Source organism: Populus trichocarpa, chromosome 3 (assembly GCF_000002775.5).
Source record: "Populus trichocarpa isolate Nisqually-1 chromosome 3, P.trichocarpa_v4.1, whole genome shotgun sequence".
NCBI lineage: Eukaryota > Viridiplantae > Streptophyta > Magnoliopsida > Malpighiales > Salicaceae > Populus > Populus trichocarpa.
The window spans coordinates 15313660-15338852 of NC_037287.2; the positions used below are offsets into that span (position 1 = coordinate 15313660).

A 25193-nucleotide genomic window follows, 5' to 3' on the forward strand; every position below is an offset into this window, starting at 1 on the left:
TTTAAGTAGTGTATTTGAATTAAAACTTTACTGTTAACTTTAAAACTTCATGTATATAAATTAATAATTGATCGTAAATAATATTTATATATTTATTTAATAGCACAGAGCAGGAAAAATTCTTGAATCCGCACTTGTTCTCATTACAGAAAAAGACATTTAAGCATGTCTCTTCCTCTTGAAATTGCATGTTTACAATGCACCACTAACATTCTTTATAATATTTCAATATTTCTCACGTTCTAGAAAAGCAAAAAAACAGTATTAATGGATGCCATTAAAAGCAACTTTAATTGAGATGACTTAACAAGTCTAATCTTGCAATTGTGGGGGCTTTGTGTTGATACTGATGGCTACATAATTATATCCATGAAATCACTAATGGTACTTTTAAGATGATTATTTAAAAGGTGTAAACTTAAAAACTTCGGTATTAGGGCATCATTTAAATTCTTCCTGCCGGAGTCGGTAATAGAAAAGAGTTTCCAAATATAAACAAGTTTATGATTCACAAAAAAGGCGGTCCTTCTTAAATGTTAAAGAACAATCAGAAACAAGCAGAATTTTCCACTTTGTTTCCTTTCAACTGTACGCATGCCGATAGCCATGAGTAAACGAGAGTGATTAACAAGAAAGGAGGAGATTAGATCATCAAAGGAAAGATCCCCGCACGATTAATTGTAACTTGCTGACATTTCAGAGATACTAATTCTTAATCACTTGGTGACGATTAAGATTAATTATTGAGTTAAATAGAAAACTTTGTATTTGGAACTTGGGGGCTTAACGCGAACTTAATTTTCAACATAGATCCTTCTTTTTATTGTTCTTTGTTCTTTTCTTGATGACATGTTAAATCAGTATTAAAAAAACAATAATAATTGGATGAATAATTCTCTTCGAATGCCTACTTTTATTCGTAATTATCAGATCTAAGATGCTTTTTAAAATGGCACTATATGTTTTAGGTATTACCCATTTATAATATTCCACCAAAATGTTTCGTAGAGAAAGCATCCAAATGCGAAAGATTTATTTTGTAAAGTTGTTGAGCTCTTGAGTTTCAATGGCGAATTAGGTCAAGTTTAGCCTCATGCATCCTTGTTTTATTTTGTCCTCTTGATATTAATTTGGTTGGGGTTGATCGGATTTTTCTTGTCAGAGAATTGGGCGGATGGGTTTCGATGCACATTTTAAAAAAATATATATTTTTACATTTTAGTTTCGATTTAAAATTATTATTCACTGTATAACCGTTTACATCAAATAAATGATAAAAAAATAATATAAAAACCTTATATGATTTTGTAAAATTAGAATATTTTTGGTTTAACACCTTTTTTTTTGTTAATGTAAGATGTGTTCATACATTTTAAATATATATATATATATATATATATATATATATATATATATATATATATATATATATATCCCTAAAAAGGGAAGTGATATTTTATTTTTCAAGCACAAATTAAAATAACTACAATCCTTCAATAGGTAAGTACCCTCCCATACACTATTATGGGCTGTCCTTGTAAGGAAGCTTGCACCCTCTTGGACTCTTGGACTAGATTCCTTTTCTTCCTCTGTGAGAAGACTCGTAGCCTTGCTCAAGGCAAGTTTTTCAGAAATTTTTGTTTTCCAATTATTGAAAAAATAAAGTTGATTTGAGACCATGGATATTACAGATTGAGTTTAATGTTATATTGATGAATTCGTGAAAAAATTTCAAATAAAAATTAAGTTTTTCATTATTGTGTCACATGTTCATGAAGTACTGGCCTAGATTGTTTCTGAAAAACTAATTCTCTAATAAAACAAGAAATCCTCCAATGTTTAAATGTTTAAGTTGATAAATATGTATAGAAAAAAAGATAATATATAAGAAATAAAATAAAATAAAGTTACAGGAAGTGCGTATCTATATGTGTATAGAGTCCAGGAGTTGGGATTTAAAATTTATTAATTACCGCTAGGGATAGGCTTGAAATTTGTATGGCATTGGCGTATGGTCTGGAACTTATATTTTGCATGGTCACGACTTTTTATTCTTACTTTATGACTTAGATATATTTATATATTCAGTTCTTGAACTTTCACGAAGAAAAGAAATATTTTCATGAAAAAATAAATAATTAAATATTGTAAAATGTTTATTTGTTATTGGTGAGGATATTGGTTGCAATATTTTTTTTTTAGAAAAGATTGTTGTGTGGGAATGTTGGAATAACTATTGGTCTAGAAAAATTAATGTCTATATTGAATAAAAAATTATTGCATGCTTAGAAAAAATTATACGCACATAAAAAGATTGTATATTGGGAACTAAAAAAATATATAAAGATGTGTGTCAGGACAAAATTAAACACGAGAATAAATACCTAAAATGCTAGGTTTGTAATTATTTAAGGTCAAATAACTATAATTTCTAGCTGTTTATCAGGTTGAAGAGTATGTTTGGAAACGCGGTGTAAATCACGTCATTAAAACTTTTGAATTGTTTTTGTTTAAAATAAAAAAAAAATATTTTTAAATCGTTTTGATATGTTGATGTCAAAAATAATTTTTTAAAAATAAAAAAAAATATTTTAATGTGTTTATAAATAAAAAAACATTTTAAATCATCATCATTATTATAATCTCAAACCTTGAGGTTAGCATGCCTAAATGGTTGGAATGCCGGTTAACGCATGCATTGCACGCACAAGCTATTTTATTTTTTCCTGAATCGGCAGATCTCTTATATATGCAATACCTTGGAATGTGCTGTTTTTTTTTTTTATTTACGTGGGTGTCCGGGCCAACTTGCGCGCATCACGACTAATCTCACGGCCCACTGAACATCCTGCAAGCCCAGTGAGCATGTAAGGCACCGCGAGAGTAACATGCATGCACAATAAGATTCGAACCCAGATACAGAGAAAAGAAACAAACCCCTACCATTACTGGGCCAAGACCTCAAGTACATGTGCTGCTTTTCATCATATTGATGGAGAAGGAAATAATATTGCAGATTATTTCGCAAAACAGTGCACTGATAAGGATACGGAGTTTTTGGCAATGTTGTAAGAAATTTGTTTTAGACTTTTTATTCCAGCCACCCTTCGCTGGCTAGTTTTTATTATTAAGAAAAAAAAATTATTTTCACAAAAAAAATCACAATAATGATAGGAGTGAAAGTTTAATATGAAAGAAAAGTTTTTTTAATATTTTAAAAACCAAACTCAGTAATTTTGTAGCATATCAGGACAAAACATTGTGCTGAATGCCAACTAGAATGTTGACCGTTCAGTCCAGTTTGATTTGAGCTAAAACAAATCTAATCAAATTAGAATTTTTAATTTTAGAAATATTGATTTGGACTGAACTGAAAACTGGTTCAAACTGATTTAGTTTGGATTAGTTCAAGTTATTTTTTACTTTAAAAATCATGAAACCAATGCTTTTAAAATGGGTTTATTTTTTAGTTCTTTAATGAGTTTATTTTAAATTGAATTTTAATAATTTAGCTTAGATTTTTTAAGTTTTATTAACAAACTTTTTGTAATGGACTTTCTAAACCAAACCAGCCCAATTCCTTTTTGTAATGGGCTTTCTAAACCAAACCATGAATGCCAGCCCAACTTTTTGAATAATCCTCTCCATCCAATTCTATTAGCCTTAACAGATATTGATTTGACAAATACTTCTATTAATTTTGTTGATTTAAGATTTAAAAAATCAAATTTTCAAAAAGTTAGATTTTATACTTTTCATAACTCTTTGTTAATTCCTTAAATATAAAATTAAATAAAAATTAGTTAAAACATATTGACCTCTGAAAAATCAAAAGGGTCACATGAGCTAGGACAGAAAGATCAAAAATCATGTGGAAGGCCAAAATTAATTATTAAAAAATAATATGATTCACAGAATGAATCGTGACCCCTTCCAAAAAGAAAATGACATTAATAAATCAAAAGATATGATCTGTATAGCTTGACCCTGTCGTTATCAATCCCAGTATAAATTCACACATAAATCAATATAGCCCCTAGTTTAGTTGTATCAGGAGACGGATGTCTCTCATGGAACGTCTCTCGTCATATGGAGTTAATTTATTATAAATGGTGTACGCTTTTACATAGAACAAAGGATAAGCTATCTAGATGATGGCTCAGTGGTAAGAGTTTGAGACCAAGAAATTTGCTTTCTTTGTAGTCTCAGGTTCGAGCCATGTGATTGCTCATATGATGGTCATTGGAGGCTTACATGGTCGTTAACTTCAGTGCCCGTGGGATTAATCGAGGTGCGCACAAGCTGGCCCGGACACCCACGTTAAACTAAAAAAAAAAGAATAGATTTAAAAAAAATAAAATTTGAAGTTTGATTTGGCTTTTAATGCTTTAAAAGTGGATTGAAATCATTTTCTAAGTTCCTTGTTATTGTTTTAAGGCATTTTGCTTTAAAGAGGATGAAAAAAGACGAGTTTTTTAGGGTTCGGTGTCACAAATGTAGCTCTTCAGTAACTAACTAACCATGCCTTGCATTGGTTGGCATGCTCCCCCTCTTTTTATTGCTTTTTAATTTTTTTAAACATTATTTGATCATTTTATTATTTTTAAAAATAATCATTCATTTTTTTATTAAAATAAAAAATAAAAATATCTCTTCATGTTTATTTATCTTCTATCTAAATAAATATTCACAAAATTACTCTCGATATTATATATTTTACATCGAAATAATACATCAGAAACACGTATATACATGTAATTTTGCTAACAATTTAAATGTATCATAATAAAGTGTCATAGATATTTAAAATATAGTCTACATGAAATATTTTAAATATGTTCTTTATGGTATATTTATGTTTTTTAAGTTTTACATTTCTTCTTAATTATAGTTTGGGGTTTCAAAAAATTAGAAAAAAATATAATTATTTTTAAAATTTTAGTTATGATTTTTTTATATAACCTGTCATTTCGCTAGTATGTTTATCAAAATTTCTCAATTTCATCTCTATGTTAATAATTTTCAATTTACCACATGTATTATCTGATTTTGTTAGAATTTAATTCAATGTCAATAAAAATAACATGGGAAATAAGAATACACTAAACTCAAAAATTTAAATTGCAATGAGTTTCACCCAGAACCAATAATAATAAAAACCAAATATGAGAAAAAGACACTAATACCCCTATTTCAATGGGTTAATTTTTTTGTTCTTAAGGTCATACACGTAATTTTATTGTATTCTAAAAAAAAAAGACAACAACACTTGTGTTCTATAATGCTAGTTTTTTTTTCAGGGCTATTTTAGTTTTTTTTATTATTCATAAATATATTGAATGGACAAAAATATTCCCAAACAAATTCATAATTAATGCATCGTATGAAAAAAATATATATATAAAAAGCAATTTTTTTGGGAAGGACAAAAAAAAAATCACTGTACTGTAATGGTAAGTAGAAAAATATGAGAAATACTTCAGTGTTTTTACTTTCTATTTTAGTTGTTTTGTAATTTTCAAAACGATGTCTCTACATTATTTGATGAGGTATGTTTGTTGCCTAGTTACATTCAAAAGGTTTTTTTGGTTCACAGATGGCTTGTTGAAGAAACAACTAGGCCCATTCTCAAGGAAAAAAAACAAGTAGGCCCAATATCTAATTTGGTATTACTATTATAAATTTTTATTTAAATTTTAATAATTTGTTATCAATTATTATATATTTCATATGAAAATAATAATATTAATAATAATTTTTCCATGAGAATTGGATACAAATTGTTTTTTTTATTAAAGTTTTAAAGTTATTAAATAGATTTTGAATATGATTTTATAACATTTATGATTTTTTTAGCTTTCAATTACACATAAAATATGAATATACTATTTTAATATTTTTTTTTAACTTGCTTTGACAATTATAAAATATTTTTGTCTTAAGAGAAACATTGATTCCATGTAAAAACATTGCATTCTTTAAGATAAATAAGAAATACATCAATTAAAACTTTTATCTTGATGGAAACAAAATCAAAACAATTGTATTTTTGTGTTTGATAAAAACAAAGAATTCTCTAAGATCTGAAAAAAAATTTAAATTTCTTTTTTATCCGTCATACAAAGTGTGAGTATACAAATTAGTGAGACTATATAAGTTAAAGACTAGATTATTGGCCTGTTTTATGTTGTAGATCAAATCAATTTTTTAACGTGAAACAAATAACTAGGCATTGTTAATGTATTTTTCAATAGAAAAGAAATTTAAACCATGTGAAAATTGATCTAATATGACCCGATTATCTTGACTTAAAGACAACCTAAATTACCAGTAAAAATATAGTTTGACTCAAAATAAATATTTAAAATGATTTTTTTATATAAATATTGAGATGACAACACTTTGGATTGATTTGGATCAACCCGGGTTAACCTTCCAATCCGTATGCCGAGTCATAAGATATAACCTTATAAAAAATAAATCAAAACAAATTATAAAACGTAATTTTCAATAATCTTAAGTTTGAAGGATGAAATTGAAAAAATAAATCAATTAAAAAATATATAAAAAAATGACCAAAATCAACTCGGTATAACCTGTTAAACCCATGACTTGATTCACGAGTAGGGATGACAATTTAATTTGAACCTGAGGATACCGACCCAACTTGACTTGAATGTGTAGGAATTTTTTGGACCTGATAAATAATGGGTAGGGTATGAATATTGTCAAATTCGACCTGAAATCCGTCTTGACCTAACCCAAAATATATATTTGTATTATACATATATATTTATAGAATATATAGATTTTTTAAAATATGATATGATATATACATACCTTAATATTGACATAAAACACACACACAAACACGCGTGCGCGCATACATATATATTTATCATTTTATCATATACATACTTCAAATATATATATTAACTATATTTATTTTTTATTGATTAATAAATAATAGTAGATAATAGATACCCATTGAACACTCAAAACTCGATGGATAGTTTATGAATATCTAAATTTCTTACCCAATGGATAATGAGAAGGGTATGAATATTAAGAAATTCAACTCGCGGGTACTTATTGCCATCCCTAATCATGAGATCAAGATAACCCAATAAAAAATAAATTGAAACAAATTATGAAACTCAATTCCTAATCAACCTAGTATTGAAAGATAAAATTGATAAATAAAAAAATAGTTTAAAAAAGAATACAAAAAAACTACTTGAATATATCTGTCAAACTCGTGACCCGACTTATAAGACAGAGATAACCTTATAAAAAACAAACAGAAACAAATCCTAAAATCTAGTTTTCAATTAACCCAATGTTAAAGGATAAAATAAAAATAAAAATTCAATCAGGAAAAAATTAAAAAAAACTTGAGTCAACCTATCAAACTCGCGGTTTGGATTATGAGACTAATATAATCTTATAAAAAAATAAATTAATTTTTTTATAAAACTTAATTCTCTATTAATCTATGTTGTAGAATAAAAAAAACTAGAAAAAAAAACCGATCCCCTCCTCTTTTGGTTTATTTTTTAATAATGTTAATGTTAGTATTTGAGAATTTTATTTTATACTATTTCTTAAGGCTATGTTTGTTTCCCGAAATTCACTTTCCGGGAAACCACTTTCCAAACTTTCCTGTGTTTGTTTGACATTAGGAAAGTTGGTCAACGGAAAACACTTTCCAGTCAAAGGAAAATTTGGCTTGATTTTCAGGAAAGTATTTTCCTGTAAAATTTGGGCGGAAAACATTTTTTGAAAATTGTGAAAAATTTAGAAATGTCATATTATTTGCTAATTATATCAAATTTGGTCTTCAAACTTTTGATTGCTATACGTATTTTGCTTTGAATATTTATTTTTTAATTTCATCTCTTAAAATTTAATTTTTATATTAACTTTGGTTCTCATTTTTATAATTGTTATTTGCTTTTTCCTTATCATTTTTTATTGAAATTTTTTATCTATCAAGTTTGGTCCTCATTCTTTTGATTGTTACTTATTGTTTTTGAAATAATTTATGAAATGTTAATTATTATTATTTTAATTTCTTTATCTTTTATTATTTTTTATTTTTTAGATTTGATCTCTATTATTTTAATTATTATTTATTTTATTTGAGATAATTTATGAAATATTATTTTTTTTCAATTTCATTCTCATTCAACTTTTTAATTTGTAAGATTTGTTCCTCATTATTTTAATAAACTTGAGAAAAATAAAATATTAAAAAGTTATTTTCCAGCTCATTTTCCATGACATAATTAAACACTAAAAATTATTTTTCAATTTATTTTTTATTACACTATCATACATCAGAAAATAATTTACTTTTTCAAAATTAATTATTTTTTTAAAAATTATTTTTCAGCAAACAAATGGCTCTAAAAAATAGAGAACCGGAAAATACTGTCTATTTTGGTAATTATACATTACACCTCCGTCTTCACACTCAAACTAACTTCGGCATTTCCCACACCTTCCTTAACTAACATCAAATCCAAACTAATAAATAAATCCCCAAATTCTAGGTTTCAAAATCTCTAAAAATCCAAACAAAAAATCCTAAAAATTCTCTCCTTTCAATGAGATTACCAGGGGCAGACCTCTTCGGTCCTCGAATTGGAATGGACTCGGACTTCTCTCCGGTCGAGTATCGGTCTGACTATGATTTCGGTTTCGCTTTCAATGACAGTAATTTCTCCGATAGGGTCTTAAAGATTGAGATCGTTGCTGATTTGCCAGATGCAAAATCAGTCGGTGATGGTTGTTCTAGCATCACTGAGTGGGCCCGTAACAGAAAGAGAAGAAGAGAGGATATTATGAAAGATAAAGGTCAGTACTTGTTTTTGATTTTTTTCTTTCTGATTTTTTTTATGTGAATTTGAATAATTGGGAGTTATTTGGATTGATGATCTTTGGAAATTAGTATTGCCAAAGTTGTAGAATTTTGGTATAATGTGTTAACTGGATTAGAAGTAATTTTTTTTTTTTGCTGATCGGGAACCATTAGTTTTACTTTAATGTGTAATTGTTGGCATTACAAATTGATTTTTTTTTTTGAATTTTTATGTGAATTTGAACGTTATGTTTCCAAAGTAAGGAAATTTAGGATATAATTGTTGATGGGAATTGTTGGTCTTTAGTGTTTTTAAGTGTCATTGGATAATTTAGAGTTATCACTTTTTTTTTTTAAAGTAATGGGATTTTGATGTTACCTGAGTGTTTGTTTTTGCTTTACAACTTTTTTTTCAAACTGTTTTTCTCTGAAAAAGCATCAAATTGATGTTCTTTAGGTGTTTTTAGATGATTTTGATGTGCTGATGTAAAAAAAAAAAAAAAAAAAATTGAAAAAAAATAATCATTTTGATGCATTTTCAATTGAAAATTACTTTTAAAAACATCACTGCACCACAATACGAAACATACTCATAATGTCTTTTATGTATAAACAGTGATGAAGTTGTTGCATTTGGAACTGTCAGTTTACTTTAAAGTTCCAATATTTAGCCATATTGGGTTCTTTGATTTTCTTTTTTATAATAAAATATTTTAATTATTGTCCATGTTGATATTGGTTTTACTGATTTAGAAACTGGTTTACACTTTGTGGCATTTAGCTGTGGAAGTTGTGGGGCAAAACAAGGACGAGCAGGTACTGAATTTTAATATTCCAGACACAGAGAATAATGTGGCTTATGAAAATCAAGATGTAGAAGCTGTAGTCATGACTGAGGGGTCTCCTACAGATGCTCAATTGGATTTTAATCAACGTGGTATTTTTCTTATTTTATTTTATTCTATAATCTTTTCTTTTGTGGTCACTTGCATGCAAGCTTTAGCGATTGCCCCGTTAAAACAGCATTCTGTTTGTATGATTGGCTGTTTTAATTGTGTAGGTGATGCTGCTGGTCCAAGCAGTGACTCATCCTGGAGCATGGATTGTTCAACAATTCTAAGAGTTAAGTGTATATATATTAGCTCTGCAATATTGGCAGCCAAGAGTCTGTTTTTTCACAAGGTGAGAAGCTGTGCCTTGTTTTTGCTACTTTTATTGACTGAACTTTGTGCCTTATAAACTTCTTATGTTGTTTCTTGTAGTTATTTTTAAATGGGATAAAGGAGTCAGAGCAGCGAGACGTAACTGTACAGATACATGCCTCTGGTAAATACAGTAGCCTGTTGATGGCTATTTGTTTTCTAAAAAAAATAAAATTTATATAGTTTTTCCAGTGTTAGTTCTGCACCTCTACACATTTATGGGCCATCATTGTTGTCATTATTTCTTTATTCCAATGTTAAGTAAATGAAGTTGACTTGACGCTGTTTTCTTCTTCCCCTATTTGCTCTGCTGGAACAGAAGAAGAGGCCTTATTGGACCTCCTCAATTTTATGTACAGTAATACCTTATCGGCAACCCGAGCTACTGCTTTGCTGGATGTGCTCTTGGCTGCTGACAAATTCAAGGTTGCATCATGTATGAGATATTGCAGCAGGTTATTGCGCAGCATTCCAATGACCTGTGAATCTGCTTTGCTCTACTTGGACCTTCCTTCAAGTATTTTAATGGCAGAAGCAGTTCAGCCCCTGACAGATGCAGCAAAGCAGTTTCTTGCTGTAAAATACAAAGAAATATCAAAGTAAGCCTCTTTTATTTGCCGCTCATTTTTCATTGTAATTGATGGCATGCCTGTTATTATTTGAAATTATCCTTGTAATTTAATGCCGATGTTCTGTGATAAAAAATCGATTTTGGCATTGCCTAAAAATTTTGCTTAACAAGAAACATTTGAGCTTATTATTTTTAGCTGCTTGCAGCACTAATTTCTCATGGAATATGTGGAAAATACATTTAAGCTTCTTTGTCATTTATGTCCTGAATTATTGAGACATCCTGTTGAGCTTCATTTCTGGTTAGGTTTCAGGAAGAGGTGCTTAAATTGCCTTTGGCTGGTATTGAGGCAGTGCTATCCAGTGATGATCTCCAGGCAGCTTCAGAGGATACTCTTTACGACTTAGTGCTTAAGTGGGCTCGTACTCATTATCCAAAATTGGAGGAGCGAAAAGAAGTTCTTGCCAAACGACTAGTTCTATTAATCCGTTTCCCTTACATGACCTGTCGAAAACTGAAGAAGGTTTTAAATTGCAATGAGTTTCACCCAGAACTTGCATCCAAGGTTGTGCTTGAGGCCTTGTTTTTCAAGGCTGAAACATCACATAGGCAGCGTGCTATTGCAGCAGATGAGCCAAATGCTGTCAATCGTCGCTTTGTGGAGCGGGCATACAAGTATCGACCAGTCAAGGTGGTTGAGCTTGAACTTCCTCATCAGCAGTGTGTGGTCTACCTGGACTTGAAGCGGGAGGAGTGTGCACAACTATTTCCAACTGGCCGGGTGTACTCACAAGCATTTCACCTGGGTGGACAGGGATTTTTCTTGTCTGCTCACTGCAACATGGACCAACAGGGCACGTACCACTGCTTTGGACTTTTTCTGGGAATGCAAGAAAAAGGTTCAGTGAGCTTTGCTGTCGACTATGAGTTTGCAGCCAGGTCAAAGCAAACTGAGGAGTATGTGAGCAAGTACAAAGGAAACTACACTTTCACAGGTGGGAAGGCAGTTGGGTATCGAAACCTGTTTGGTGTACACTGGCAAGCATTCATAGAAGATGACAGCAATAATTTTATTAATGGCATCCTCCATCTCAGGGCTGAGCTTACCATAAGGCAATAAGTTTTTATCTCCAAGACATGGCTTTTTGGAGGCTCAGGTTGATTTTGGGTTTTCCAGGCTGCTGTTATTTGATATATTCATTCCAGACATGCCACGTTGTGATGGTGAAAGTAATGTATTTTGACCTCGCTAGATGAATTGTAGTTACTGATCGAGCAATTATTTATTTATTTTTTTCATGCTCATTTCCTTTCCGCTGAGGGGAGGAAAAACAGGGGGGGGGGGGGGGGGGATGTTAGAGCTTAGATCATATTGACTTGGATACTTTTGTTGGTGACCCAGATGCATTTGAGCTCATGATTTTAGCAGGAAATTTTCAAATATTCAGGGTGAGGAAGGAGTCGTATATATTTTGTTGTTTTTCATTCGAGTGGAAACGAACATAGCAATCAAGCTAATCTTCTGTGATGATCATGAAGATCTTTTGTGAGTGTATATATGATATGTCTATGTAGTTACATATAGGACTTGCTTTAGCTACTTTGGCATTTGGCACCCATCTAGAATTTCTATGTCAATGCCGTGTAAAAGAAGAACAAAGACGCTGCTTTGCCGTCAGCCATCATTAAACAGAACCCAGAAATTCAAAGGTACCCGGCTATAATAAGCTTGACCCCTCCAGTTCATGTAAAAAGAAAAAAGTCCTGCTTTTTCTCACTTATGGAGCATGACACGTTTAAATTGGGACAACTAGGTCGCTATAATTGCTTTATTAATCAATTACAGGGCGGGCTTTTGCATCAAATTCCACATGCGAAGTTGCTTCCACAGTGGGGAGAGCAATCAGGGCATGCTTTTATAGCTAATACAAATCCGCGTGTTACTCTCTTTTATTTTTTTTATCCACCAGAAAATGATTAGTCTAACAAAAAAAGCAATTTCTTAAAGCAACGAGGTATGATCGATGCAGCTTTTGCATATCAAGATTAAAGCCTTCTTTTGCTGGAGTTTCTGACGATTCATCCGCACCTCAATTCACGTATTTATAAAAATATCAATGCCAAACGCCGTCTTACCCTCTCGAATCTCTGCTTCGATTTTAACATTTGACTGATAAAACACAGGAACAAACCTACTTCTCTCTCGTGTCAAGCCTCCAAGGGTGACACCACATGAGCTAAATTGTAGAAAACATACTCACCTCAACATATTGGATTGCAGTGGCCTGAAGTCAAACTAAATTGACTTTTTAGACCTTCCTACAGGGTCCCGCTATAAGCGTGCTTTGAAAAGGCATCATGATTCAAGAAAACACTAATTAAGTTTCCAAGAGTTTATGTGGCAATTATTATAGAGTATAGACCCTTCTTCATGCCTCTGATCTCTGGTGTTAATCTGACCCTTTTTCTGATTATATTAAAAAACATTGCTGTTTACAACCAAGATCCAACATGAGCTTGAACATCATCTGGTTAGTTCTCAGCTTGTGTTTTTCACCATTTGTGCACAGCTCAGACAACTTTACTACTGATACTTTGGATACATTTCTTCAGGATTCTGCTTTTAAATCCTTGGTTCGCCAGTGGCCTCACACTGGTGCTTTATACAAGGGTCTGATTCCTGTGAATCTATCAGGTATGGAAGTCTCAATAGTACGAATCAGAAGCCGGACACTATGGAAGATTGGTGCTAATTTTAGCAACTTTCAGATTCCACCCAGAACCATGACATCGCCACATGTGAAGAGGCTGGCTATAGTCTATCAAGACTTGGGCAACTGGTCTTCTTACTACTACAGTGCTCCAGGTTACTCAATGATCACTCCTGTTGTTGGTTTCATGGTTTTCAATGCATCAAACGCAAGGACCGAAAGCACTGAGAAGATTAGCCTTGATACAAGGGGAAAGGCTATAGTAATTCGTTTCGCCAACTCAACGATTCCTGAGAGCATGATAGTCTTTGGAGCAAAATGTGTAACATTTAGTGCTAGTGGGAAATTTCACCTTAGTGAAATCAACCAGCTTAATGAATGTCATTCTCAAGATCAAGGCCACTTCTCCATTGTGGTTCCACTACAGAGGAAAGGAAGAGATAAGAGGAAGCGTAGTCTGTGGTATTTATGGGTGATAGAGTTTGTGCTTGGATTCAGTGTAGTGGCTTTTCTAGGATACTTTGGGATAGTGTCTCTGAAACTCTTGAAAACGAAGACGATTCAAGCAATGGAAAGACAAGCTGATGAAGATTTGGTTCTTGATACTATTTGGGTTGGCACTAGTAAAATGCCTTCTGCAACAGTAACAAGAACTCAGCCAAACCTTGACAATGGAGGTTTTTTAGAGTCCTAGAGTATAGACCTTTTCCTTTGATCCTTGCTTAAATCCTCTTCTTTGTTCAACTCTTCTCTTTTCCCTAGTATTTCTTTTTTCGGAAAGCCTGAGGTATAAAATGTTTTTTTATTTTTTAAGATTTATGAATCTGTTGAACGATGAATATTCATATTCGGCAAAGAAAAATGGACAGTGTTTTGAGCACGTGAATTAGAGGTTACTATATATTCAAGTTAATGTGCCATCACGAACACACTGCAATTAATACTTGCACTCGGATTTGAAAGCTGTTGTTGAACAAGAAGATCCTTTATTCGAAACAAACTACTTCATTGTACGTAGCGGATTGCAAGCAGTACATAACATACTAACAACAAACTGACAGCTAGCCACCGAAGGCAGAAATGTTGTCCATGATATTGGACAGGACATCCTTAGCGTCCCTCACCAACTTTATACTAAGCCTACCGCGTTTAGCTGCTACAGAAGGAGCCTCCTCTAACACCTTTTCAATCTTTCCACCATTAGGATCTGACGAAGTCGGAGATAACTTCAAAGGATTATGAGCCTTTCCATAGCTGTTTGATGGGCTTAGGAGATCGGGTCGTTGAAAGTGGCTGCTAAACTTGAGCCTCACGAACACCTGCAAAACAAGCTTTCTATTATGAGGTTGTACTGTTCAGGAAAGCAGCTTTGGCAAAAGTGTTTTACACCATTTTGTGTAATGTATTAAATGGAGAATTGCCTGAAACACAAAAAGGAAGTAGGGCCTAACCTGAATAGCTCATGCAAGCCCTAGCCCGAACCCATCATTCAATAGTTGGGTTTGGGTTTGAGCCCTCTAACGTGGAATTGGGTCTGGCCTTTTAAGCCCACACCATCAGGACCCATCACTTCATAAACAATCTTCCTTTTCAATTCTTCGTTGACTAGATTTCAAACGCTAAGCTGCAAACGAAAAGCCGCGCAATCAACTAGCCTCCTCAATACAATCTTCCAGTTAGCAGTCATCAAATGCCTGAGATACTCTCAGATTATTGACCTCAACCCCTCCAAAACCTTCAATCTGTATTTTTGAAGATTCATTTTTCGGAACATCATAAATGAATGCCTTCTGTTTGGCCGCCAGCTTGTTCCACTCGTCCAGGTATTCAGGATTGCAAGTGTAATCTGTCAGCTTCTCCATTTGAACAATCTTTAAAACCAAGTCAGTGGACTGCTCTCTCATTTTCACCATTAGAATCTGACTTCCCCATTTAGTGGTTATCAGAAGCTGGTGATAGTTCAGTGTGGTGTACCAAAATAGACAGAACCACGGCAGGACGGGGAAGTAAATTTAGAAGTTCGATCGCTTTGGCTTCATCCGAAGCATGAATTTCGTCCATCCGGATGTTTCTAGCATGGTTATTTCCTGGGAAGTTGAGGAGTTTACTGGAGTATTGGTTGAACATTTCAATCAGGATACTCACCATATTCACCTATCACCAGGGTTTTCCTCAGCTACTCTTTGATCCATAACTTCCATGAAAGCAGTCACGGATTCAGTACTTGACGTCATAGCCTTGGATATCCTCTTCAAACCAGGCACATTTCCATTCAACTTCTCGCAAATTTTCTAACAATCTCCAGCCAGCATCTAGCCATTATAGTAGCTTGAATCTGCATCAATTTTTGAGCCAAAACAGGAATACCAGCAATGGACTTGTCGATCATGGAAAGAAGTGGATGAATTGCAAACATTTTTTCTTCTTCCATCCGCGTCATCCTCACAAGACTCATCACCAATATGATTTCTCACAGAGACATAACCAAGGCCTATGTTCACATCATCTGGAGTAACCTTCTCAAGCAACCCTTCAGGTGCTTTATGTGCCTTTGTAACCACAGCTATAGTCCACTGCCCGGTCTTGTCCACTTGCCGTGACACCCTAATGGATTCAAATGTGGTGAAAGCAACACTCGCGTACAAAATATTAAGGATGATACTCTCTTCAGGTCGTATCCGCTAGATGTTGTCAGGCTGCCGTGAACAGGCACTCCAGTGATTCCAGAAAGATCAGCCATTGTTAGATCAGGAAAACCATTTTTCATTACCACCAAAGTTAATGGAGCATTCGAAATGCCCTTACCACTGCCTGAAATCTCCTCAGTTGCAATATTTATGGCATCTGCAATGTGGACTTCATCTGTCTGACATGTTTTGCTATTAAACTCCAAGAACATCTCTGGTATGAGAGATGGGTGATGTTGCAGCCTCATAATGAGGGGCAATCTAGTGCATATTCCCTGGCCTCGAGGAAGGCTAATACCAGCAAGTGATTCAAGAACACTAGATTTTCCGGAAGATTGATCACCGACAACGACAATGGTGGGGAGTAGTATCGCTTCTTTCATCACTATGAGGTGCGCAACTTGTCAACTCCATCAGGATTGGTCGAATACAATAACTCAAAACACTAAAAATTAAAATTTAATGTAACGATGTTTAATTTACCATATTAGCATTAAAAACATAAAAAATATTCAAGAAAAGTCTATGCAATTTTAAAACTATAAACATGCAAAATAAAAACTAATGGCAAATATCTTTTCAACTCAAATATAATAATAAAATTATAGTATGCATACTAAACATATATTTAAATTTGTAATTGATGTTAATTCAAAGTTCCAGTATGTATCCTAATAATAAAAATATCTATGTTTAAATTAAAATAAAAAATAATATTTATTTATTGAAACACTTTAAAGTTAGAAAATCTTTATTATTGTATTCAATGATGAATCCCCTGTTCTTAAATTTTTTTTGCTCTTTACTTGTATAATTAGGATGTTTATAATATATTGCATAAGATTTCAATAACATCATTTTAGTTTAGATTCACTTCTAAATAAGGTATTAATTTGAACCAAAGTAAAATAATTCAATTATCTCTCAACAAAGTTAACCTAAGCTTTAGATTTGAGAGGAAACACAAAGCATATATAAAAAGAGAAGGAATACACTAAAATGAGATGAGAAAGAGTGTATAAAAATTTGAAGAAAAAAAACTTGTAGAAAACTCTTGCTTCATCCCCCTTTTATAGTAACTTTTGGAAGCAAAACGGTTAAAGAATTAATTCTCGTAATAATCAGAATTAATTCTAAACAAGGTTTTTGAATTAAAATAAAAGAACTCAATTATCTCTCAACAAAGTGAAACTAACCTTTAGATTTGAAAGAAAACACAAAATATAAAAAGAGAATGAATACACTAAAATAAGGTAAGAATGAGTGAATAAAAATTTATAAAAAACTCTTGCTTCACCCTCTTTTTATATAGTGACTTTTGGAAGCTAAATTGTTAAAAAGTTAATTCTTGTAATAATCAAAATTAATTCTTATTATTAACAATATTTAATTAGCCACCATAACTCAAGAATTAAATCTGAATATAGTGGTCGTAAATCTAAATTTTTTACCTAAAAAAACTATTCAGATTATGGAAGAGACTATTAACATTTATGATCTAGAGTGAACAAAACAATAGGTTAGAAGAAATAATTCATCATGGACAAGGTCTAAGTTCAAATTTCAGTTGGCAAAAAATAATTATGTCCTAAAATATTATTTTACAATAAACCCAAACTTGAAGCCCGAGTACAAGTCGATGTGTGTGTGTGGATTTAAACTCAAAGTCTGCTTTGTTTAGGATCTCTCTCCTTTAAAAGCCTAAGTGCTTTTTAGGCTCAATTTAACTTTTTTACTTTTTACTTTATAAATATCAAGAAATTTTTTTTTAGGTAGGATAAAGTTTTTTTAGAAGGTTTTTGGATTTCGTCGAAGTATGCAAACCAAGAATTCTTTAAGATCAATTTCTTATTCACTTAAAATTTATTTAAATTATGTTTATGTTCAATGTTAAAGAACTTATATTAGAGATTAAATTTCTATAAAATTTTAATTCAAAATATGCCAACCAATGATTTTTTTTTCAAAGCAAAAAAATAATATATAGACATTGTTAATGTATTTTCTAACATTAAGATTTTGTATTTTAATTATGAACTAAGAAAGTTAATGTTTGCATTTAATAAAATAAATCTAGAATTACATAGGCAAATAGATATTCAATAAAGTTGTTAATGACAATTAAGAACAAAGTCAAGAAGTTGAGTGATAAATGCGAATTAAGATATCTAATCTCAGTTGCAGGTATTTTTTAATTTTTTTTTATCTAAATACGATAATAATAAAATTTTAAGAGAAAAGTAATAATTTAAATCTTATTAAAATAAAATAATTTTATAGTATAATTCATTATTATTTTTAATAAAAAATATAGTTTTTCGAGTTATTTTGCTCACTCAATAAAAACTAATAACAATCCGAATATATATATAAAAAAATTGAATAATTTTAAACCAGGACAAAAAAGTATTTATTTAATTAAAATTCATTCACATTGAATAATCATTATATATATTTTGGTTAACTTTTATATAATATATATTCAAAAACTAATTAAATAAAAGTTAACCAAAATAATTAGTTTTTGAAAACTACTTATCAGAATCATAAAAGTAAATTTTAATTAAAAAAAACTATTTTGACAATCATGATGCAATTGTATTAGAAATAAAAAGAATAATATAATGCTCAGACGTTATTATAGAAAACTTCTCAGAATCAATTTTTTATTAATTATACAAAAAAAGACATTCATAGGAAATAAAATGAATAAAATAATGGAGAAAAAATTATTTTTTTTCATCAAAGCCTTTTTTTAATTCATGTATTTTTTTTTTGGCTTTTTTACAAAATTATTTTTATAAGAAGCATAAATAAATTTTCTATTCGTTATCTGTAAATTGTAATCCTTAACATATTTATGAACTATAAATATGTGTTGAATTCGCAACAAGTATTTAATAAATAATTAATATGAAATAAATCTATTTATATATTTTTTTAAATACCTATATTTTATATCATTTTAAATAAATATAAGGATTATTGTAACAAAAAAGATCTATAATAAAAATAATTTATAAATTAAAGACAAAATAATCAGAAGTTAATTCAATTCATTTTCGTATAATTTAATATAACAACTGTAATACATCATCAATTAAATTCAAATTTAAAGATTTCGACAGTAATTGAATGTGTTAGCAAAATGACGAGATGATCCCTAACCATTAAGCTCCAAGCCCAATAATCTGCCAGCTATTGCAAAAAACAAGCTTCTGGTGAATCGTGCAGAAGTTGAGCATCATGTAAAGTTCATAGCAGATGATGCATGAAAACTAAAGATTTCCATGGAAAAGGTTTGGAATAAACACAAACTAAAAAGCAACCGATGATAAACTGCCACAAACACCTTAAAGGCTGGAATAGAGTGCATTCCCTTCTCTCTTAACAGAGCATTCAAGATCCAAAAAATCAGCAAATCATCAATTGTTCATTGAATATAAGCAAATCAACAGCAAACTTGAACTGAAGATGAAGTTAACATCCCCGCCAACAAGCATGCTTTCACACTGCAACCAACCTTGTAGCATTGATTTTCATGAACATGTACGACGCATTCAAACAGGCTTATTACTGGAACAAGGAACTTTCATAGAGCATGCGAACTAAGAAGTTTCATATCGAATAGCCTCACAGGAGTTGTAAACATTATTCAGCAGCAAATAAGCAAAATCTATAAAGCAGAGCTGAACTGTATCCTATCTACAGAAAATAAAAAAACAAACTTGCTGTACTCAAGAGGCATGCGTTTCTTATTAACAGCAAATTCTGTGAGGCTAACCAATAACAGCAACGAATCCTCTCAAGGAAACATACAAGTACTACAGCTCAAAGAGAAACATTACCAACAGCCAATTGAAACAAACAAACAGCCGATCAACCCATGAACAGGCTTAACTGAAAGCACCAGCACTGCTCTTGCGAGCAAGTTTTGTCCACTCAGTATGAAATGCCCCTGGACGATCAGTCCTCTCATAAGTATGGGCCCCAAACAAGTCTCTCTGAGCCTGAACAAGATTTGCTGGCAGCCTAGCACGCCTATAAGTATCAAAATAAGCAAGACTGGCACACATTCCCGGAGTGCTAATTCCAGCTGAAATCGCCAACCCCACAACTCTCCTCCAAGCCGCCTGCCTCTGCACCATCTCCCTGGCAAACTCCGGGTCGACAACTAAACTTGCCAAGTTAGGATTCCTCTGGTAAGCCTTTTTAATCCTATCCAAAAACACAGCCCTAATAATGCACCCACCTTTCCAAATCCTAGCTAGCTCACCAAAATCCAAATCCCAACCTTTCTCAACACTCTTAGCCCTCAACAAGTTCATCCCTTGAGCATAACTACAAATCTTGGATGCATACAATGCTTTCCTCACATCATCAATCAACCTCTTCTTATCAACCCCACTCTTAACACTCCCCACTTCCTCCTCCAACCCAGCTTCCTTCAAAATCTCCGCCGCACTCTCCCTCTCCTCTTTCAAACCACTCAAATATCTACAATCCAACGAAGCAGCAATCGTCGGTGCAGCAACAGACAATTCAGCAGCTTGCTGAACAGTCCATTTCCCTGTCCCTTTCATTCCAGTCTTATCCAATATCTTATCAACCAAATCCCCATCAACCAAATTATCCTTGACCTTAAAAATATCACTCGTAATCTCAATCAAGAAACTCTCCAACTCCCCTCTATTCCACTCCCCAAAAATTTCCGCCAGTTCGCTATTCGAAAGCCCACCAACATTCTTCAAAACATCATAAGCTTCCGATATCAACTGCATATCTCCATACTCAATCCCATTATGAACCATTTTAACAAAATTTCCAGAACCCCCTTCGCCAATATAAGTAACACAAGGACCGTCATCAACTTGAGCTGCAACACTCTTCAAGACAGACTCAATATTCTTATACGCCTCAAAAGAACCACCAGGCATCAACGAAGGCCCGTGTCTTGCACCTTCTTCGCCACCGGAAACCCCCATGCCCAAATAAAGAATCCCTTTATCTGCCACCTGTTGAATTCTCCTCTCAGTATTCTGGTACCACTCATTCCCACCATCGATGATAGTGTCACCAGGCTCCATGAACTCGGTCAGAGCAGAGATCGTTTGGTCAACTGGGTTTCCAGCTTTGACCAAGATGATGATGGATCTAGGCCTTTGGATTGAGAGAACAAAATCACGAGGAGAGTAGTGACCAGTTAGGGAGAATGGGCCTTCGGATTGAGCACGGATAAGAGTTTCGTCGACTTTGGAAGTTGTTCGGTTATAGACTGAGATTGGAAAACCTTTTTCGGCAATGTTTAGGGCTAAGTTTTGACCCATCACGGCTAGACCTGCTAGGCCTATGCGTGAAAGAGTAGAGGCGTCCATGGTAGACAGAGAGTAAAGAGGCGAATGAAAGAAATGGGGTTGGTGAATGCGGGGGAGAAGGGAGATATTCTCTTTCTTAAAGAAGGGGAAATGCGACGGACTCGTCGAGATACTGAAAGGTTAATGACTAATGTGACAGGCAGAGGGTTTCGTGACTGTCGATGATTCCTAGGGGGCTGCTGCTCCTGGATGGATGGATGGATGGATGGGTTGGTGGGCGGTTTGGTGTGTTCTGAACGGTGTCATTTTGGGGTAGTTAGAAAGATATATCGCTTTTTTATGTTTTTTTTTAGGGGTGGAACCTTCTAAGTTTAAAGGTGGTTTTTTTTTTAAAGAAAAAAGCAGCTAAGTAAAAAATAATAATTAAATAATACAGCACAAAACTTAATTTTGATAGTACTAGCATTGCCGTCTGTGATTTGCCGCGAGTTCGGTTTTTTTTTTTTTTTTAAAAAATGATGTTCATGTAGATAAAAAAATCACATGAAAAACTGGTTATTTCAAACTTGTAATATTGATAATTAGAATTGAGACTTGAGATATTTTGTTAAATTTATTATCTAAATCATGACATTTAAAAATCTGATAAAAAAATAAAAAGAATTATAAAAGCTTTTTTTTAAAAAATAACTATGATAACTTTTCAAACTCGTGATCCGAGTCATTAAATTTGAAACACCTAATCTGGAAAAACCATGAAGTTCAATTCTCAATCAATCAAATGTTGAATGATGAAATTGAAAAATAAATTTTAATTATGTGAAAGGATTAAAAAATATAAAAATTAAAAGAATAAAGATCAAAATTAAAATACAAAATAAATTTTATATTTATATCAAGGGTGAGATTGAAAAAAAATCAATTTGGTAAAAAAAAAAAAAAAAAAATGAGGATCAAAATTGACATAAAAAATAAAAAAGAATGTTGTAATTAAAGGGTGAAATTGAAAAAGAATAATAACTTTTACAAAAGAGTCAAGAAATAAATAAAAAAATAGAAACAATGAGGATCAAATTGGAAAATATAATATTATCAATTTGAATTGAATGATGAAATCGAAACCATTAAAAGTTTTACAAAAGGGCCAAGAAAAAAAATTATAATCCATAGAATGAGGACCACATTGGAGAATATAATATTTAATAAATTAGGATTGAATGATGAAATTGAAAATAAATAAAACTTATACAAAAAAAAGCCAATATCAAAAATTAAAAATCAAAATAAAAGAAAATGAAGTTGAATTACCAACAACTAAGATGGGTGAACCTGTAACTTTTTAGGGAGGAGAGAGAGGAAAAAAAAAATCCACTAGTGACAAACTGAATAACTAACAGTTACACGCGTCGCACCAACAGGAAAAGTACATGAAAGCTCTTCCAATGACACGGTGGAAGGGTATTTTTGGGCATTGCAAGGGACCGCCCGAACTGTCCAAAGGGCGTTGGAGCCTCAAATGCACCACAGGGTGTCATACACGCGCGCTCACCTTTTTTTATTTAGCCAACTACAAAATTGTCTTTGAGCTAATTTTATAATTATAAAAAAAACATTATTAAAAGTAAAAAACGCACCTTGACCTTAAGCTTAAATTTTTTTGATTTAAAGGGTATTTTTATAGTTTCACTGTGTATTTTAATTATTTATTATTTTTTATATTTACGTAAATATCAAAGTGCCCCTCAACTTAAATTATAATAGTAAAAAAAACCATTGTGAAAACATAAAAATATTTTTTAATATCAAGTTTAATATTTTTTCTTTTTATGATATTGAAGTTATTTCGCTGTGGAATTAAGATGAGAATAATTATTTTCCTCAATCTATTTAATAATAACAAACATATCATGATAAAAAAACTTAAATATTCTTAGTGTTTTAAGTTTTTTTTTTTTGGTGAAGAGATAAAAATCCCATTACATTATACCAATGAATGATGACAATAGATCTAGAGCTCCAGTACTATAAGTTTTAGTTTTTTTAGTAGGTGATTTATTAAAAACAAATATGGCAGAAGCAATTTTAAAATTATAATAGTGAAATATATTTTGAAACAATATAAAGACTTTGGGGCTTTTTAGCGTGCTACTTAAAAAAAAAAAAAACTCATTTTGAAATATATTTTCCATTTTAAAATGATATCAAAGAATTATATATATATATAAAATAAATTATAAGCTGTTTTAGTTTTGAAATTATGCATTACCCTTACTAGCTTCCCAAGTCAGCTTTGAAAAACTATAAGCTTGTTTATTTGGGAAAGACAATTTCCATCCAATCAGATGCTTATTCGATGGATAAGTGGTATTGGGTGAGTTTCACTCAATTTAATTATAATTATGGTCATATTATTTTACCTGCTTTTATAATCAATAAGATATTATATAGACATTTATAGTTATAGTTATAGTATACACAATTCACTGTTAAGTGTTTCAATATAAAAGACAGCTTCGCGAAGAAGTTATAGAAAATATTTAAAAATATTTTTTTACTTGAAAATATATTAAAATAATATATTTTTTATTATTTAAAATTATTTTTAATATTAATACATTAAAAAAATTATTTTTAAATAATATTATTTCAACCATGTTTTCAAATAGCCATGTATCTACACCCTATTCCTTCAAAAAAAATAAAAAAAAATAAAGCAACAAATAAGTAGTAATAAACTAGCAAACTTATATTTGGATTAAAGATTAATTTTTAATAAAAAAAAAAGAAAGTGTGAGCATTGTGGCTTGTTTATTAGCTTGAAAAACTTTGATACATGTGTTTAATCAAATAAATTAAAAATTATATAAGTAAATAAATATTAGAAAGAAATGTTGATATAAATCAAAGACTAAATTGAAAAGTTAAGAAATAAATACAGATTAAATTATATAATCTTGTGTCATGAGGAATTATTTAATTTTATTTATTTAATTATATGCCAATAATTTCTTATAAAAAACTAATAATTTAAATTATATTGAAATAGGATAATTTGTTACTATAACCCTTCATTTTTTTATTAATCTATTTTTCTCAGCCAAGGAAAGGAATATAGTTTTTTTTAGCAATATATTTCATTTAATAAAAACCATAGACGATTAGAATAAATATTCCAAAAAAAATCAGAACAATCCAAAATAAAGATAAAAACACATCTCTTTAATTAAAACCTATTTATCCTGTTAATGCAATTTTTTTTAGCAATTTTTTTATCCAAATATTTACTTGTTGAAGCAAAAAATTATCAGAATCATAAAAGCAGTTTATTTTTTTGAAAAAATTAATGTTTTTATTATTATGTCACAAATGTATTAAGAGTATATGAATGATACACTGAAATGTTTTTTTTTTCTATACAATCATGTGATAATAAAAAAAAAATTGCCAAGGAAAGACAAATAATGTTGTCCACTCTTTTTTTCAAAAATAAAAAATAAAAATAGAAGACATGTTGTTTGCTTGCCTAATTTTCAACCATTAGAATGGTGGTTAAAAAATTAAATGATTTATGTTATTATAAAAAATTTATACAAATACATTTAATTCATATAAAAAAAATCAAAGCATATCAAACTAATATATTTGAAATATTATGCTACTAAAAAAAATAAAAAATATGAACCACTATTTAAAAACAAAACTAATTCAATTTGTTGGTTTCAAAAAATAAGTGACGGCATAAATTAATATTTAAATAGAAACAATTAATAAAAAAAATAAAAATAAAAACAAAACAAAAGAGGCTAGGCATTCACACCAAGCCCAGAGCCACATCAAGCCCAAG

General features: G+C 31.1%; 3 protein-coding genes and 1 pseudogene across 4 annotated transcripts; 2 read left to right on the forward strand and 2 right to left on the reverse strand.

Annotated features, from left to right (window-relative positions):
- The first annotated feature begins 8479 nt into the window (after window positions 1-8479).
- On the forward strand, window positions 8480-12083 carry LOC7458219 (BTB/POZ domain-containing protein POB1). The gene is made up of 6 exons (XM_002303584.4): window positions 8480-8859; window positions 9645-9800; window positions 9924-10045; window positions 10126-10189; window positions 10385-10664; window positions 10943-12083. Exons 1-6 carry the CDS (start codon window positions 8610-8612, stop codon window positions 11754-11756), a joined length of 1686 nt encoding a protein of 561 aa, XP_002303620.1. The 5' UTR covers window positions 8480-8609; the 3' UTR covers window positions 11757-12083.
- Window positions 12084-12844: 761 nt separating this feature from the next.
- LOC7497818 (uncharacterized) lies at window positions 12845-14233 on the forward strand. 2 transcript variants are annotated; one of them, XM_024598081.2, is made up of 2 exons: window positions 12845-13167; window positions 13332-14233. In XM_024598081.2, exon 2 carries the CDS (start codon window positions 13334-13336, stop codon window positions 14039-14041), a length of 708 nt encoding a protein of 235 aa, XP_024453849.1. In that variant the 5' UTR covers window positions 12845-13167; window positions 13332-13333; the 3' UTR covers window positions 14042-14233. The 2 variants fall into 2 exon arrangements, with proteins under 2 accessions (XP_024453849.1, XP_024453848.1); XM_024598080.2 differs by having other exon boundaries at window positions 12845-14233.
- Window positions 14234-14245: 12 nt separating this feature from the next.
- LOC18097049 (dynamin-related protein 4C-like) lies at window positions 14246-16453 on the reverse strand (annotated as a pseudogene).
- Window positions 16454-19766: 3313 nt separating this feature from the next.
- Window positions 19767-21616, reverse strand: LOC7458220 (6-phosphogluconate dehydrogenase, decarboxylating 3, chloroplastic). Its single transcript, XM_002304504.4, has one exon. It carries the CDS (start codon window positions 21407-21409, stop codon window positions 19931-19933), a length of 1479 nt encoding a protein of 492 aa, XP_002304540.1. The 5' UTR covers window positions 21410-21616; the 3' UTR covers window positions 19767-19930.
- Between the last annotated feature and the right edge of the window lie 3577 nt (window positions 21617-25193).

Bases quoted from the DNA above. Each gene is read 5' to 3' on its own strand.
- LOC7458219 (XM_002303584.4), top strand. From the start codon at position 8,610: ATGAGATTACCAGGGGCAGACCTCTTCGGTCCTCGAATTGGAATGGAC. The intron at 10,046-10,125 runs GTGAGAAGCTGT...TGTTTCTTGTAG, and splicing joins AGAGTCTGTTTTTTCACAAG to TTATTTTTAAATGGGATAAA. The intron at 10,190-10,384 runs GTAAATACAGTA...CTGCTGGAACAG, and splicing joins TGTACAGATACATGCCTCTG to AAGAAGAGGCCTTATTGGAC.
- LOC7497818 (XM_024598080.2), top strand. From the start codon at position 13,148: ATGAGCTTGAACATCATCTGGTTAGTTCTCAGCTTGTGTTTTTCACCA.
- LOC7458220 (XM_002304504.4), bottom strand. From the start codon at position 21,409: ATGGACGCCTCTACTCTTTCACGCATAGGCCTAGCAGGTCTAGCCGTG.